The 18,734-nt window shown below is 29.1% G+C and overlaps 1 protein-coding gene across 1 annotated transcript in view; it reads left to right on the top strand.

Annotated features, from left to right (window-relative positions):
• Positions 1–922: 922 nt before the first annotated feature.
• LOC107439283 (uncharacterized) overlaps positions 923–18,734 on the top strand; it is a 32,807-nt gene continuing 14,995 nt past the window's right edge. The window contains exons 1-8 of the mRNA XM_087157894.1: positions 923–1,152; positions 5,530–5,811; positions 7,197–7,969; positions 12,137–12,256; positions 13,875–14,060; positions 14,876–14,953; positions 15,522–15,635; positions 17,018–17,095. Coding sequence (XP_087014020.1) covers positions 5,532–5,811; positions 7,197–7,969; positions 12,137–12,256; positions 13,875–14,060; positions 14,876–14,953; positions 15,522–15,635; positions 17,018–17,095 — 1,629 coding nt within the window. The 5' untranslated portion in view covers positions 923–1,152; positions 5,530–5,531. The remainder of the gene's footprint in view (positions 1,153–5,529; positions 5,812–7,196; positions 7,970–12,136; positions 12,257–13,874; positions 14,061–14,875; positions 14,954–15,521; positions 15,636–17,017; positions 17,096–18,734) is intronic.

The raw sequence follows: 18,734 nt of genomic DNA, 5'->3' as shown, positions 1-18,734 counted from the left end.
CTTGTAGAACTGTTCTGATAATATGTTTTGTTATGACAGGAGACTCCTTTTTTAATATAAAGAATACGTTACCTTCCTTCTAAATTAAAATTTAGTTTTAAGATAATTTTTTTGTGTAGATGAATTTAAGAAAATCGAATTAATGACTCAAAAAAAAGACGACAACCTTGCTTTCAGTTCTTAGGGGGTTCAAATTCTGAAAACCCTATCCTGACTGTGCCACTGTGTACTCGAACCAAAAAAGTAGTTCAATTTGGCAGCTCTGAAATATAATTATCGCAGAATACAACAGGAGGTGCACTATTTGATAGACGCGACTCTTACTAAAGGTAAGAAGTGATTTGAACAAGCCTCCTTTATAAGGGTGGTTGACTGAATGTAAACAACAATAAATTTCTTAAATCCGAAAAAAATTTAGAAAACTTCCGGTGTATCACTGTAATGCTCACTAGGCGATATGTGAACAGGCTTAATATTTTAAGAAGTTTTATTATTGTGATTTTTTTAAAGTTACTCGAAATTTCGCCATTTATAAAAGTTTCTTGAAATTTATAAATTCTGACAGGTTGTGAACCGAAAAAAAATTTAACAGAATTATTATCACAGCATAAATAAATTGCAAGGTTTGCCACGTTTTTAGTGTAATTCCATATTTGGCTATAATTGTATTTAATAACGATCGCAAGTTGACATTTTTTGGGTAGTGTCATAGTCATAGCATGATTGCGAGGTCTTCCGAATTCATTTGTTATTTGTTTTGCTAAAAATTAAATTGAAAGAACGCATAACATTGTGAATACTGCATTCGTATAATAATAGTGAATGGCGCGCTTTTCCAAGCTAAGGCGTAAAAATTAATCGGAAGTAGTAGCCCGGAAGTCTTACGATGAATTTTAACTTTTAGCGCCATCTGTGCTTATTTGTACATGATCAACCATCCATATGTAGACGTAGATTAAAGCAATTCAAATCTGGCAACTGACAAATTCAGTTTCATTCTGTAATGTTTATTTTTTCTTGATCATTGTTTTCCTATTTAGGTTGTCGTCTTCTACTAAATTTGCGAAGCAATTTGTTTTTTATTATATCATTAAATCACCACAAGCATATCGAATCGATAGTTTCTTATATTTGGATTCATTCTTTTGCAAAGTAATTAAATTTTGTTCGTTTTGTCCTATGCTTACGCAGTTCATTGAAACAAGAAACTGAAACAATTTAAACAAAAAACTTACTTTCCTGGTTGTTTTTTTTTTTTTTTAAATTTTTAATGATAATGATAGATATACACGGGCATAAACTTTATTAGTCTTTTTTTTCTTAAACTTTTATTTCTGTTGTCAGTAACTTTGTGTAAGTTTCGCTTTGTGTACGTTTACATTTGCAATGAATTTCAACATTTCATCATTCATTTTTGCCTCGTAAATGAAGTTATTGTTGCACATATCCATTGTTTGAATTTAGGGCTGTTTCGATGACATGCAGGGCACCAGGTTTGGGTTTTTACCAGGGAAAAAACAGTTTTTACCAGGACTTTCAGACATGACAATATAGACTACTGAAAATATAGACATGGTAAAAACTAGTTTTTTTACGGTAAAAGCCATGGGAAAAACCTGGTAAATACTATTAGCCCATGTTTATTTTGACATATAGTGGTTTGTTATTTATAACTGATTGCAATATATATATTATTTTTGTATTATAGCTAATATTAGTAATAAGTTAATAATAATTAATTAGATAATACATATTTATATAAATGTATATCAGCAAGTAACAAACCATTGGACAAGTGATATGCTGTAAGCTATCGGGGATATTTCCGTATTGTGATCTGTCACGCCAACTACCAGGGTGCCATATAGATTTCAAACTCTTGTAAATTTTAAAAAAGAAAAAAAGCATATGGATGTTTGCCTGGAGATGGCTATGAGTTATATTGCTTGAGTTGATCCCTTTCTGTAATGCTTTTTTTAGTTACTCAAATTTAAAACAGAAGAGCATGTAGATGTTTACCCGGGGGTGGCTGCGAGTAATATTTTTCAAGTTGGTCCCTACCTGTGATGCTTTTATGGATTTTGACTACTTAGCTAGTGGCCACCACAAATATTTGCGACATAAACATTTTGAATTGAGATTGTAAGAAGAAAACAAAGTGAAATGGTGTGTGTTTTTCACTTTTATATATTGATAGCAGAAATTTAAAAAAAAAAGGTATTTTATTTTATTTATATTGAATGATACAGGGGTCTGTTTAGAAGAAATTTGGTTCCGTTAATGGACCCTTCACAAAATATTTTAACTTAGAAACGGACCCTTCACAAAATAATTTACCTTTTAATCGGACCCTTCACAAATTTGTTTAACTTCATTATTGTATTGTTAATCGAATAAACCCTTCCCAAAAGGGGAGGGGGGGAAAGACGACAAACTAAGTAAACGAACTAAGTTTTGTCTTCAGCAGACGCTTCTTCCTTTATTTGTCCAAAATGAATATTCTGCATTCAACAGTATAGGCTAAATACCAAATATTTGTCTGTTGCATCTCTAATTTAGTAGCAGCAAATGCTGTTTATCTTTTATTATTTATTTTTTTTTTAATTTTAATTTTTCAGTGTTGAGCATAATCTTGTATCTCTTTACAATTTAAAAACTCCTTGAAAAAGTTTTTTGCAATAACAGGACCTATTTTCACAAATTGATAAAAGCAGGACCGTGGTTGAAAGAATGTGACTTAATATTTATTTTATATTCACAAATTACGAGTAATTTTTTCACAATTTTACAAAAATGAACCTTTCACAAAATGTCAGGATACACCCCTGGTAATATTACTCACTTAAACATGAAAAACAATTGTTGCAATAGCGGAAGGGTAGTAATTTTAAACTACTAGTTACAAACATTAATTTTTGTGAATTTTGTAGTATTAGCATTTTAAATGGGATCTTATAATATGTCGTATAGTAGGGAACCGATTATCCGGAACGATCGGGACCATCGTTATTCCGGATAACTGATTTTTCCGGTTTTCTGAATTGCTACAAAAAGCCTTTTTTTTTAATTCTTAAACCTAACTAAAAAAAAAAAAAAATATTTGGAAATAATCTTGAACAGAAGAACGATGAAGTAATGCACTAATGATTATTTCAAAAATGATGTCAAGGTAAACATCTTTCAAAAAAGAAGAAAAAATCCGAAAATCTTATAAGGAAAAAAATTTTTTTTTTTAAAAATGGCTGGAAAATTTATCGAATTTTGTTCCAGTTTTTTGGTTTTCTGATTTCCGGATAACGATTTCTGTACTATACTTACTTTATTGAATATTATAGAAGATTCATAATATTGCTCTATAACAGAAAAAATCAAGAAAAAAAGGTTATTTTTGAATGAGTTCTAATAAAGGTTATTCTTTTTTATTTATTGGGCTGCATGTGTATTTAGACTTGTGCATGGCAAATATGGTAAAACAATTTATATTGAATATTAGTGTATGAAAATTAAAAATTATTCGCAAAATTTTTTTTATCAATAAACTTCGTAGTATCTTTTCAGAAAATTAAATGCTTTTAATTATTAAAATTCTTTCAAAAATGAAAAACTGATTTTTTTCTTTCTTTTTTATATTATGTCTAATGTATGTATATATATATAGACACACCCACTCATATATAAGAATTGGGGAACAGAAATTGATTCTTTTTATCATAGATAATATAAATGTTCATTTTAAAATAAATTCTGCAACAAAAAAAGCTGCAATGCAATTTCACAGAATTAAAGTATAAAAAAATAAATACATATTTTAATGAGCAACCCCATGGTAGAATTCCGGTGACATTGTTGCAGACTGTTAGAGTTTTTGCAGTAAGATTTTTCATTTGGAAAGGGAAATATTTTGGCTTTCCTTTCTCCATAATTTCTGCAAAAAAAAATTTTTTCCTGTAGAATTTTTTTTTCCTAAGATGTCTTTTTTGCGTATGAGAGAGAAAAGAAATAATCATGATTTTTCTATTCTCATTTGAGATTTTTTGAAACTGTAATGACTGGCCTTAGCTAGAATTTCAAAATAATCTGAAATAAAAAATTCAGAAATCGCGAAAGTTTAAAAGATAGTTCTCTTTAAAAAATGATATTTTTTCGTTCATTTCTTTTCCTTTAAAGAACTCCATATTGTACATACACTTATTTGAGTATCTTTTTTTTAAAGGAGTCCTATTCGCATAATTCATGATCTTTATTTTGGGAGTAACTGCAAGGGTTTACGAATTTTAATTTCTTTGATAACTTTAATTTACTATCATTTACTTTGTTTATGAATTTCAATTTGTGTAATGATATACATAATTCGAAAGAGGAAATAATTAGTGCATTTTTCTGCCGACAAAATGCGAGAATATCCATATAGCATTAAAATTAAAAATATATTACTTTTACAATTAAAATTTTTTATGCATTTTTATTCTATACTTTCTTCTGTAAACACAATGTTTCTGTTGCTTTAAATTAATAATTGTTATAATTAGAAGTATCTTGAAGCAAAATATTAATGCTAGGAAAGTTAATCGCAGAAAACCCGAAAAAATTCTGCCACAGGGATGAGTAATATAATTTAAAACTTTTAATTGTAGAAAATTTATGAGGTTTAACAAAAAATTAAAATAAAGCCATTACTGTGCAAAACTATATTCATTATTTCTTTGATAATAAAGCATTAGTTTTTATGAATGTTAAATAGTCAACATTTTTTTTCCAAAAAAAAAAAATCACTTAAGCAACAAAAAATTAAAAACAAAATTTCAAACAGTGAGCAGTTTCCCTCCACTTTTCGAATTTTTTTCACGTTGCTCAACATTTTATTAAAATTAATGATGTAAGAAATATTCAGTATTCGGTTGGATGAATGTTGAGCCAGATATTCCGCAAATAATTTTTTGAAAAAGTATTTTTCAGCCAAGTTTATTTTTATAGATTTAGTGAAAAAAATTTATAATCGTATTTTTAACTCTAGATAATTAGAGATAGTATTTACACATATTTGATAAGTTCTAAAATTTCATGTGCTCTCGCACGGCTTGCAATTTTACCTTCTGGAAGACAAATGGAAAACAAAACTTGGAACTAGATTACTTTATACTGAACCACAAAGTTTTTGTTCTTCTAATAATGCTTATGGAGAACAGTGAAATATATAGAAATTTAATGATTTTTTTAAAAAAAAATCATGAACTCTATTTTTGCTATTTTGCCATGTTTACTGATTTACTTTCAAAAATGATAAATTAGTAGATAGCAATTGTTCTGAATGAGATCTCTTTCTTTAAAAAAAAATCCTGAATTCTATTTATGTTTACTGATTTACTTTCAAAAGTTATAAATTTGTAGAGAGAAATTTTGCTGAATGGAATCTTTTTTTTAAAAAAATATCATGAACTCTATTTTTGCTGTAATGTTTACTAATTTACTTTCAAAAGTGATAAATTTGCAGATGGGAATCGTGCTGAATGTGATTTCTTTTTCTTTCAGAAATGATGGATGATGCATCATCATCAAAATCTGACGGTGAAGAAGAGTGGATGGACCTCAGCAAATCAGACTATGCCAAAGTTATATTCTCCAATCTCTACTGGAATTCCTTGTCGGGAGATGTCGGCTGCCTCTTCTCCCTGACCCAGACTGTGAGCAAAAATCCATCCGATTATATCGGCATCTATAAAGTGGGTTACGATAACTTATCCCAGTGCCTTGCCATGAAGAAGTTGAGTGAATTTGCTTATGACACAAAACCAATACATTGTGGCTTTAAAGGTAAGTCATGATTCTGGTTTTGATTGCATGAAATTTGTTTTCATAATTTCTTTTTCTTTTTTTCGACTGAAAGCTGATTATGAACATTATAAGTTATGGGAGACAAAATTCTTCCTGATTTTAAGAATGATGCCTGTTAATGAATATAATTTTTATGTATGCATTATTGAAATTTTATTGTGACATGGATATGTCACAGCAATTCAATAAGAAGTCCCAAATTACGCAAATAATCTGCAGTAATAGGCTGAGATGGCTTTGCCATCCATGGAGAAGCCCTGAAAATAGCTGCATAAGAATCGTCACCTTTAGGAACTCCGAGGGGTTACGTGCCAGAGGCGGAGCCCATACTAAATGGCTCAAGGACATCGAAAATGACTTGAAAATCCTAAAGATTAGAAATTGGAAGGGAGTTGCCATGCATAGGAGGTACTGGCATTTGTCAGCTGTTGAGGCAGCTAAAGCCGGAAAGGGGCTGTTGCGCTGATAAAGAAGAATATAGGTCTCAGACTGCTTTGCTTGTGTGATATGTTACTCATTGTTATAGTGTCTGGGGCGTATGCTAAAAATTCCAACTTATGTTAATTTTTTTTTTATTTGAATAGAGCATAAAGAAGTATTGTAGAAACTTATGTTTTAGGTTGTATTTGATTTAAAAAAAATAAGTTATAACTATTTTATAGTGAGGTATTTCTTATTTAAAGAGTCACAATGTCTCAGTGGTTAAGGCACTGGGTCATCATTGAACTGGGACTCAATCCCTAGAGCCAGCTTGAAGCCCACCAAACTTCAGATCGATGGGTAGCTTGTCTGGGAAGTCTGTGCGCAATGCCACAATCATGCTGTTGGACACGAAATTCTGGACCCTTATCCTGTATGATCCTTTTGGCCTACAATGGACTGTTGCGGGAATGCTTTACTTTTTTATTTCCTATTTAATTATCTATATTAATATCCCTCCCCCCTCCTGAAAAAAAGATGCTTATAAAAATTTAACTATTTGAGAACAATTCTAACAAAGTAAATATTTGAAATCGTAATTAGAATTAAACCTATGAACGCAGATAATTTTACCCGTGTTTAATTATTATTTGAAAATAATGAATAATTTTTTTCCAAAATGTAATCTGGATAAAAAGGCACTATTTAAGGGATGGCAGCTTACTTTTACAGTAAGGGCAAAGAGGGCGCATTTATTAGTATCAAAAGGCAAGCAGGTCAGGCTGCCCTTCAAAAACTGCTTAGGGAGAACACTGTATATTTATGTATGCATGTATGCACGGAAAGCGAGAGAGGGAGCCTCCCTCACTTTTAAGACACTTCCTCTGTTAATGGGTAGAAATTCTTTCTCTTTTTAAGTGTAAATATTTTTTCTTCTTTTTTAGCTGAAGAACTGCCTGAATTGAATGGTTTTTATCAATTTTTATACGTCACCCACGAGAAGGAAGTGTGTGGTGCCAGCATGCCTTTTGAAGTGAAGCAGAAGAAAGAGGACGATGAGGTCGTCACCGAACGGATCGAGAATGACTTTCTGATAGTGCGTTACGGGTTGGAGCAAAAAAATCAAAAGCTAAATACTCTGTTAAAGACATATGAGGCAGAAAATGTAGTACTAGTGGCCAAAATAAGGGAACTGAGGGGTGAAAAGGGTGCTTTAACTCAAAAGCTGGAAGAAACCGAACCACTCCTGAATTCTGCAACGCAGGAATTAGAACAGTTGAAAGACGAACATTTGGCTTTGGCCAAAGAACTGGAATTTACGAGAGATAAGGAAGCAAAGATTTTAAGTATTCTTGATGCTACTGAAAAGGACTTTGATCGAGAGGTGAAGAAGGCAGAGGTACTGTTGCAGCTTAAGAGAGATGTAGAGTCCATGTATGAAAATGCTGTGGCTGAGAATAAGGCCATTTCTTTGGAATTCGAAGAGAAGGTGAAGGAAAAGGAAGTTTTAATTGCTGAATCAAATAAAATAATTGAAGAATTAAGTGAAGAGGTCAAATTCAAGCAAATATTTATTGAGAAGATCATACAAGAAAGTTTTGACTTGACTAAAGCTCGGGATGTGACTCTCGAGGAATATAAGAAAAGAGTCGATCAGCTCACTCTTCAAGTAGAAAAGTTGACATTAGAACGAGCGTCAAAAGAAAAATTGCTAAAGGTAGGATGTCGTTTTAATTGTTTTTTTATTTAGCTAAAAATTTGTAGTTAAGGTTAAAATATAAGATGTCTAATCATTCATCTCAGCTTTAGTGATAATTATTGCCTGTTGCAAACTTTTTCCTTTCAGCAAAAAAATATAATATCTTGGATGGCAGAAACTCCTAGCTCGGCTTACAATTTTGCCTTTATTTGCTAATGGGAGTCGGTATTATTTCAACTAAATATAAATCTGCAATTTTCAAATATTTGCGTGGAACTGGCTTTCCACAAAAATATCTATATTAAATGGTGTAAAAAGCCTATTTTTTCCAGGACGGTGGAAGAAAGCCGAAAAAATTTAACAAAATGGGAGAAACTAAAAATGACCGATGCAATTGTTTAACAATGACTATGATAATAACTCAAATTTCAAAAATTAAACTTAATATAGTTTAAATATAATATAGTTTTAAAGTTCATCATGTAATTTTTTTAGAAAAGAAAAGAAAATTATTTTTTAGTTTTATGGAGAATTTTAAAATCTTATATATCATACTATTTAAGTATTCATACTTAACATTATTTGAATATGGAAATTAGTATGCTCTTTGTAATTGAGAATGTGTTTTTAGTAGTATCTATGTTTAGTATGTGACATAATAATTCAGTGGTATTAATGAAATTTGATTATGTGATTTTAATAGTTCTTTATATAATTATAAAATTATCTATTAGTCTTTAACATAAAATGATAAAAAAAAACTAGTCATTTTCATTTTTTTAAGAAATGTTTCAGTCATTTTTTCTGTTTTTTAGTTTTTACTTATTTAAAAAAACTGATACAAAAACATGGCACATAAAATTAATACTAATAAATATTTAAACTAGATTGCAATTGTAAAATGTTTAAATATTTGATATTTCTTTTTGAGAAAGAGTTCAGCTGGAAAAAACCTACTTCTTGTGAGGTGGTCTAAGATTGAGTCAATGTCCCTTAAAAATACTTAAAATAAAATAAACGTCCCATTTTCTGTAGTTTTTAAAATTACTTTAATTATTGAAAGAGTTCAAGTTTCTCAAAGTTTATATTTTAATACTTGTTAAATACATTATGTTTGCTGTAATCAAAAGTATAAATAGAAGTGAGGTACTTTCATAATTTTATTTTTCCAGTTAAATTTTAGAATTATTTTCTGTCAGTGTAAATAAATTTATATAGTATATATGCAATATGTTTATATTCTTTATTGTAATTTTCAAATTAAATTTTTCGTAATACATTAAAAACAACTGTGAAAGAAAAATTTTGAATTCTCTAAAAAAAAATTTAAACTATTTTTTTCTTAATTACTTAATGCTGCAATATGTCAATTAGTATGTTGTAAACTTGAAAGCTCCGTCATGCTAAAATAAACAATAATAATGTAATTTATTCTTTATTTTTCATAAATTTGGTGCTAAAACATATAATTACTATTGTGTATATTTTTATTTATGCAGTCCACTTTTCTTTTTCATTTCTTTTCATCATTCAAAGAATTTTAAATGTTTTTAATAAAAAAATTATTGCCTTGAATATTTCACTCTCATTTATATTATAATTTGTATTGATTCAATAAATTGAAAGCAAAGGTATATCTGAGAACAATTAATTGATATTAATACTACAAATTGTTTACTGTTAAATAAGAACATTAATGAAAATAATTCTGTATAATGGCATTTCTTTATATGCTAACAATCTAGGAGATAAACTAACTTTTACATCTATGCACTACTAAAAAAGAAAAAGAAAAAAAATAGATATTAAATGTTTGTTATGTGTAGTTTATAAGTTGCTATAAATATTCATGATCTTTTGTTTTTATATTATTTTTATCATGTTCATTTATTTCTGAGCAAAAGTGAATATTTCTATGTTCTTTATCAAAATATAAATTAATAGATTTCTTGCTTGTGGTATTAAATGCAGGGTATCCGCGCCCCTGGAAAGTCATGAAAAATCATGGAAAGTCATGGATTTCGGTATTGAACAAAATTTGTCATAAAATGTCATGATTTTAACTATTTTTTAAAAAATGTCATGAAAAGTCATGGATTTAGGTCGCCAAAAAATCTAATTTCTAAAATGGAATTTACCCCCCCCCCAATTTCATGCTGTTCCGAATATCTGAATTTGTAACAAAATCCCCACTCACAGTCATATTTGATTAAAATATAAAATGTTTTTATCATGTTCTTTAAAAATTATGGTGTTCTTTCAAAAAATGGAAGAAAAAACATAATTTCTAGAGCCAATTATCTTTAACACTTCTGTGATTTTAGAATTTTTGTTATTATTTTTATTTTTTTATTTTATCAATTTAAAATTCTAACTGAAGCAAGCCAGTCATTGACAAATTTTTTTATTCCGAAATGAGATCAGAAAAATAAGAAGTATTTCTTTTCTTTCCAATGAACAAGAAAAGTATCTTTAGAATGTAATTCTGCAGAAAAAAAGAAAAGAAAATTATTTGCTTTTGCATTTTTTTTCCAGTTATTTTATTGCTTCAACTCTTTCTTTACTCTGTTTCTTAAATTTAAAATCTGTAAGTATGAAGATGCAGAGTATAACAGTTTTTGGTTATACCCATCATATCAATAAATGTTATTATAATGCTTTTGTAAACTTATTGTTGTGGTTTTTGTCAGAGAAAATAGTAATTTCGTTAAGTCATAAAAAATTCTTGGAATTAGTCATAGATAGTCATGAATTTGAAAATCTAAAGTGTATCAGATACCCTGTAAATGCTTGTGGTATTAAATTAAAAATAAAATTTTCTTAAAATGCTTTTCAATGGTTTAATTACTTTTAATTTGGGGCGTAGTATGCCATTTAACCATTTGTTGTAAATCAGGGGTGTCAAACTCAAAAGCTAACTTGGGCCAAATAAACAATGCTTAACTTTAGGTGGGCCGCAAAAAAAATCAATGTTCATAGAAAACAAATATTTTTATTTTGAATTATAATAAACATGTTTAAAGTTAAATTATTGTTTACGTCCTGATACTTGACATCTCTTCTCTGCTACTATCTTTTCTATTTCAGGAGAAATTTTATTGGCCGAAACTACTTCCAACATGAGCGTAATTAATACGGTTTCAGATAGGATTTTTATTTCCATTCATAACAGAAAATAGTTGCTCTCACTGATAAGTACTTTCAAACATGGAAATAATTTCATATGTGAATTTTTGAGTATTTTCAAACCTTGCCGGTAAATATTCGTAAAATTCAGGCACACCCACTTCAATAACTTTTGCCTTCAAATTTGAGTCGCACTTAATCTCAATCACTTCCATTTGCATGTAACTGGGTACTGAGTCTATATTTTATGAGAAAATTGAAGAAAGCAAATAAAATTTGTCTTCCAAGGAATTAAAATCTTTAAACCTTGTTTGAAATTCTGTTCCAAGATTTGAAATTTTTGATGCCATGCAGTATTATCTAAACTAGATTTGTTCTTGTTGCACGTTGGGAAGTGCGTTAAACTTTCATTTTTCAGTTACCTTTCCCAAAGAAATAGTTTACATTTGAATGCTTTAATTATGTCAAACATGTTCTTAATGATCTGATCCTTGCCTTGTAACAATAAATTTAAATCGGATAAGTGTTTGGTTAGATCAGTCATAAAAGATAAATCTTGCAACCATATTTGATCGGAGAACAAGCTTGCATCTTGATTTTTAGTTTGTAAAAACTTACATATTTCTTCTTTCAAATCCCAGAATTGTTTGAGAACCTTGGAGCAAGATAACCAACGTATCTCGCTATAGTAGGATAAACCTGAATATGTACTATCTAATTGATAACTTAGTGTGAAATGGACTCCCTTTCAGCCAATTAGAATTTTATATTTCCGCTCGTACAATTTAATATAGTTTATAAATAAAGTTTATTATAATTTTATATGCTGGTTTTGTTTCTAATTCACATTTCTATTTTATTTTTACTTTGCTTTGGATACATTGACTGGGCCACAAAAATGTTCATCTCGGGCCGCGAGTTTGACACCCCTGTTGTAAATGAACCAAAAAAAAAAAAAAAAAACAGCTATTCAAACCAAGAAAAATCTGGTTTATGTTTTTTTTTTCCTTTTTGAGAGATATTAAAACATATTTTTTTTACAATCCTGTTTTAATTTAGGACCAGTGGAGCAGAGATAAAGAAGAGAAATACAACTTAATGGAAATTGATTTACAGAATGCTCTCTCTCAAAAGCATGCTTTAGAAAAAGAGGCAACACAATTAAGGAAATATTTAAAAGTAAAGTATCATTTCATATTTAACACTAGAATTTATTGATAAACTAAACAGAGAAAGGCCAGGCAAAGAAAGTGCAATAACACATAAAAAAAAAAAATAATAATAAAAATATGTTTATATACCAAGTTATATTTACAAGATTACAATTTTGGTTAGATAAACAATCAGGCCTCCTAAAAAGTAAGCACAATAAAAGCTTGCTGTAACAATTACAGCCTTTTATGAGAATTCCCTTTTTATTTCAAGTTTTAATGTCAAATGTTCAGTTATAAAAATTATATGTTTACACAAAGTTTAAAGTTACTAGCCTTTCATATTTGTTGCAAATTTTTTCAACAAAATGCATTTTTTTGCTGTTTAAGTGAGCATTATTATTTGAAAAAGGGATACATATTTAAAGAAATTAAAAACAACTTAAAAATATAAATAATGCTTCATAAAAAGTTCTTGTTCAAATACTAAAATCTTGGAAAATAATAAATAATTTATAAATCGATTCAAATTTTATTTTTAAAGAAGGTGAAAACAAAAGGAAAAGCAATCTTTGCTTTTTGGGCAGAAATCAACTAAAAACAAATCTGTTGCCTAAAAATTGCAGTTTTTATTTCATTTTTTTTTAATTCTCTCAGTTTGGATGCTTAGCAACGGAGTATTTGTCCCTTGTCGATTACACAGTTAGAGTAGTTAAATATCTATATTAAATTTCTCCTCCTTCTATGGCGATATTTCTTGGCCTCTTTTTGGGATGATGCCAGATATATATAAAACTTTCTATCATCCTAATTTTTTATCCAATTTTTCTGAAATTTTGTCTATCGCCCCTCTATTTTGTGGGTCAGGTGTTCAAATATGTAAAAAATATATGTTTATTTAATAAAAGTGCGTTTTTGTGTCTAATTTCATAACTTAATTAATAGTAAGCACTAATTATTTAGTACATTTGAAGTCACCCTCAGAAACCATTTAGATTGACACTTAGTATGTGAAAATCCGATCATTCAATTATCTTTTTTTCTTCTCTATTTTTAAAATAAAATTTGCTCAATGTACCGATTATTGCAGCACCTACATCCCACAAATTCCTCTTAGAATAAATTGGTTTGACAATTTTTTAGCCCTCGAATATTTAAGTACCTCTATTCTGATTTAGTTATGTATTTTAAGTACAGACAATGAACGTAAAATTAAGATACTTATTTTATAACCGTCGTTGAACAGCTGACCCAATTTTTGGGTTTACGACTACTAACGTTCTACTCCGTATCCTTTTAATTTTGAACCCAATCCAAAAGACTAGGTGACTCCTAGATCAAGTATTAGGAGAAATTTGCCTTAGTTTAGGACTTTTTGATGGAACTAACCCTCAGTTGCATTACATGGAGAGGAAGACCAGGGGAACCTCCCATGGTTAGCCTGACGGCAAGGAAACTCTAACCCATGTTCCGTCAATCACTGAAGATATTTTACTTCAGTCGGATGCGGAATTCGTTTCGACCATCCATCGATGAGATTCGAACTCTGTTCACCTCATTGGAAGGCGAATGATCTATCCCCTGAGCCATCACGACTCTTAAGATACTTATTGCTCTTTTTTAAATTGATGTATTTCTATTTATAGAATCCTGAAGAATACATGAGACAACCCACTCTAACGTTTAATCATATGATGCCAGCAGGTGAGAAGGTAACTGATGAATATTTAATGGAGCAACTTAACGATGCAAAATTTATGATTAAAGCTCTTGAAGATAGTAAGCAACTTGCAATGAAAGAAATGCACGAGTTGTCTGAAAAGTTAAAAAAGGTTAATGTTTCAAAATTCTTTCCCTCGTATAAGATACTGTACTATATTTATGCCAGCTTTAAAATACTGTTAAGAAAAAAATTAGTATGTAATTAATATACATAACAACCTAATAGTTTCTTACTGCTAATATTTGTGACATCTTTTCCTATCCAAGTTTGATGAATTGAATAGGATAAATCATATTTTGGATAGTTTTCAAAATTTATTTTTAAATCAAATGTATTATAATTTATTTCACTAAAAGTGAATGTAATTTATTTTTAGTAAAATTATACACGGAATTAATATTTCAAGTTTTCTTACATTTCATATAAAAAAAATTATTTACATTTCACTATCTATTGAATTTATGTAATTAATAACTAAAAAGTGAAAGGAATTTTAGGTACTTTTGTATTATAAGATCCCTGATAGAGAATTACTTTAACCGGCGGGGGGGAGTTCTTACAGTAGACAAACTATAGATTGTTTTACTATGTTTTTTGAAAAAATTTTTATTATGTAATTTGATAAAATACATTGCTATTCTGTTATAGTAATAACTTTGCAGTTTCTTTCATTAATCATACAAATTTGTAAACTTCTGATGTATTTTAATGCAACATACTTTATGCAATAAGCATAACTTACTATTAATGAACTTATAACGCAAATTGTTTTTTCTAAATTATAAGATTGTTTAGTTTTTTCTTCTATGCCTTTCTTTTAAAAAATAAAAGCTATATGACTTTGATTCCAAATTGATGCCAGACTCAATTATAGACTTATTTGCAAAAATACAGTTTAAATTTAATCATTTATTTATTTTTCAGACTAAAGAGGAATTAAGCCAAATGAGATGTGAAAATATGGCTTTGAAAATTTTCTTAGAAGAGAAATCAAGCTCTGTTGTAAGTATTTTTTATTAGTATTGTTATTTTCATTTAACAGTTTTGATATTTTAGTCTATTGTAATGATGAAATTTGTTTAAAAAAGTGTTTTTTGATCGTAAAAGAATAAAAAAATCTCGAAGCAATTATTACAAAAGTGTAACTAAATGTGAGAGGTATCCATAGATGTCAACTATTTTGATTTATCTGTAACTATTACAATTTTGCATTCAATATTATTGCTGAGTAATAAAAATTACAATTTTTGTTATGTAATTTTGTTGTTAGTAGTGGTGAATTTTTTTTTTAAAAAGAGTAATTCTTAAATTTTACTTTTTTATTTAATTGTAAATCTTGCATTATATTATTGAAATTTATTAATGTCAAATTAAGTAGTAACAACACCTTGAAATTCTGTTGATTATAATTAAAATAATAATAATAATAATTACAAAAGAGTTGTTTCTGAAAGTTATGTCTTTTACTAGATTATCCTTATTTTTCTTACATATTCTGGTTCTATGTTTTAATAGTTATTTGAAAATTCATTTATAAGCATTAATTATTTTTCTATCATTATTTTTCTAGAATTTATTGTCTAAATTAAAAGAAACTGATCCTTCAGTAGATATGGATAATTTTGAAACCAAAGTTATGGATTTAATTGCACATGAGCGACAGCAAATTGAAGAGATTAACAAAGTAAGAATGCATCACTATGTTAATTTTTTTATTTTTGTTCCCTCAATTTTCTTTACTTTCACAAACATTTGATGGCTGAGCTTCCATTTGACAGCAAAATTGGTACAAAATCAAAGTTTTACCTAATTAGGCACTTCCAACTATATCCTAACCATGTGATTTAAACCAGATTTAATATGATAAGTGAGATAATTGGATTGTAAGCAATGTCACATGTGTGTGTGTTAAACCAGATTGACTTCTGAATCAACAAATGCTGCAATTTACCTACGACTTCGTCGCTTGTAGATATCCAATTAGATTAGAGAAAATATCTTGTGATAATTTTTAGAAATTCTGAGTATTTTCTTTAAAACATTTAAAGGTATAGAATTGTGTGAATAGATTATTTAAATTGCTGCATGCCGAACGTGTATTATTCTCTCGAACTACTTTTCCGATCAGTGTTAAATATCTGGAAAAACAATTTTGGGGTAGTGAGTTTTTGAGATAACAAGTTCTGAACCAAATATGCACTAAAAAGTAAAAAAGATAAATTCTTAAATAGTATTCTAAAATGTAGAGTCTTGGAACATCAGAATAAGTAGTAATATATATGTCTGTATAATAGTTGACATTAAGTCTAAAAATGCAGCAGTAATAATTTTAGTTTTAAAAACAACACAAAAATAATTATGCATTAAATATAAAAGAATTTGTTTATAAAAAACTTACGCAAATAGAGTTTATTTAAAAAAAAAAATCAACCATCGAGGCCTGTCGAGACATTGTTTTCAAAACTGCTCATCGATCAACTTTTCTATTCGAAAAATAGCTGCCAAGTCATTGTTTTCCATGTTCTCCGAGAATTTCATGAAATGTTTTAATATGTGGGCAGCATTATTTCTTAGGCCACAATACTGTTGAGTGGTTGTACGCGGTGACTTTTCTGAAAAGAAAATTCTTTTTTTACTTCGAAAATTATTAGAAATAACAAGGTTTTGACAAGAAACTCCTCGACATAGGAATTCAAATTAATATTAGGTGGATTTGATTGTATTATTATATTAGGTATAAACAGAAAAGTGAGCTATCACTTTCCTAAATTGCTGTGTTTCTACTATTTTAACCCCTCCCCTTCAAGTCAATCAGGGAGAAAGAAAATACTCCAGATATTCCTTTTGATTTTTTTTTCTTTGAAAGTCTAAGCCCTTAAAACAATTTCCAGCATTGCCCTGATATTACTTTCATTTTCAACTACTCAGTTGTTGGGCTGAAAATTTTTTTTTGTTTTTTTTTTTTTGTTTTTTTTTTTTTTGTTCTCTCTTACTTAAGTTTGAGCTGTACACTATATTTTTGGCCCAATTATATTTTATTTATCAAACAATGCTTTTTATCAACAGGGAAAAGCAGAATTAAGCCTATTAAGATGTGAGAATATGGCTTTGAAAATTTTCTTAGAAGAGAAGGAAAGCTGTGAGGTATATATTTTTTCTTTCGAATTTTTTTTAAAGTTTATTCTAAGTTTTAGTTTTTAAACTGAATTGAAAATTCACTTTATTTTTTTAAAATGTTGCATAAAAACATATTTTATTGTACCCGAGTAGCCTTTTCTCTTGTCTAAATATATGGCAGGGTATTCTATGGCCATGTAAAAATCTTAATGCAATTTACTATAACATGCATTTTTTAAGAAAGTGATCATGAAAAGAAAAACATTATTTACATAAACATTAATAGGTGTAGCGTTAAAAGGGCAAGATATACGACTGAAAATATGCATATTTTCAGCTGTAATGATTAGTCTATCAACCGGTGTTCTCACTCGCTTTATATATATATATATATATATATATATATATATATATATATATATATATATATATATATATAACACTAGCAATTTGGCTCATATGACAAAAAAACAGGAGACAAATCAAAATTATTTCTCTTCAACTATCCTAAAGATGCTGATCGATTCAGATGTTGGTTTGAGAAACAACAAAACTAGTTCTGAAAAAAAAATTAAAAAATCATATAATAAGTAAGATTGAAATATTTATAATTTTTTAAGTAATTTTTTACCCTTTTTTGTGGCACACATTTCAACTGCCCATTTCAAAATAGTACATATCTCCAGAGGGCCCGTCCCACAGTGGACTGATCGTTAAGCAGATCACCGAAGTCAAGCATCACTGACTGCGGTCAGTCTGCAGGTGAGTGACCATCTGGCCGGCTGATCAATTAAAACAAGTTTACATTTGAAACAAGTTGCAACTTGGTAAAATCTCCCATCGTAACTGGGAGCACAATTGCAAACGAGTTTTCTCTGCATATGCATCAGGTTCACTACTGGCCTAACATTTCTTGCCACGCATAGTTACCTTAATTGTGTTGTTGTAGGCCATTAAGTCAAGAGGTGCCACCTATGGCCGAGAATTCGACTTCTGCCACACCCATGCGTCACAACTGTTTATAGGGCAGACACACTTATATATCTATTCATTTATCCTCAGATCATAATTTTGACCTGAATGGGAAACAATCAATCCCCAATTCAGTACCCACAGAGATATAATTTGTTATGGGAACAACATGGAGGACTTTGACTTGAGAGACTTAACATGCACCAGTCACCATTTGCTACCTGGGGAGTCTTTGGCTGGCTGGGATTAAACTCTCGTTCTCATGAGCGTGAGACCAGCGTCATGCGAACCAGGCTATCCTGGCTTCTAAGTTGTGTTGTTGTGACCATTTATTTTAAACTTGCTGCATGAAAGAACTTTGCAATGATATTGCGAGCAAACAATGTTTTTCTTTCCATGTCTTATTTTTTGTGTTTGTATCTTAGTATGGTTGTGTAGAAAAGCATATTTAAGTGTAATCTGTTAACAGTTAAAGGATTCAATAGCAGAAATAATTGCAAATATTTTTTAATCTTACTAATACTTTTTGTATATTGCATTTTAGAAACTACCTATTTTACTAGATTTTGCTAGTTTCCCATTTCACTTGATTTAAAAAATATTTAATAATTTTTCTTTATTTTAGAAAATTTTCTAAAATTGCAACATTTATGTGCATTAAAATAGGTTTTTTTTTAAATAACCTTATCACTTG

This window comes from Parasteatoda tepidariorum, chromosome 2, assembly GCF_982258835.1.
Source record: "Parasteatoda tepidariorum strain Cologne lab strain chromosome 2, Ptep-v5.0, whole genome shotgun sequence".
NCBI classification, from domain to species: Eukaryota; Metazoa; Arthropoda; class Arachnida; order Araneae; family Theridiidae; genus Parasteatoda; species Parasteatoda tepidariorum.
The sequence above is the reverse complement of the archived record's forward strand: the minus strand, read 5'-3'. Positions and strand labels throughout refer to the sequence as shown.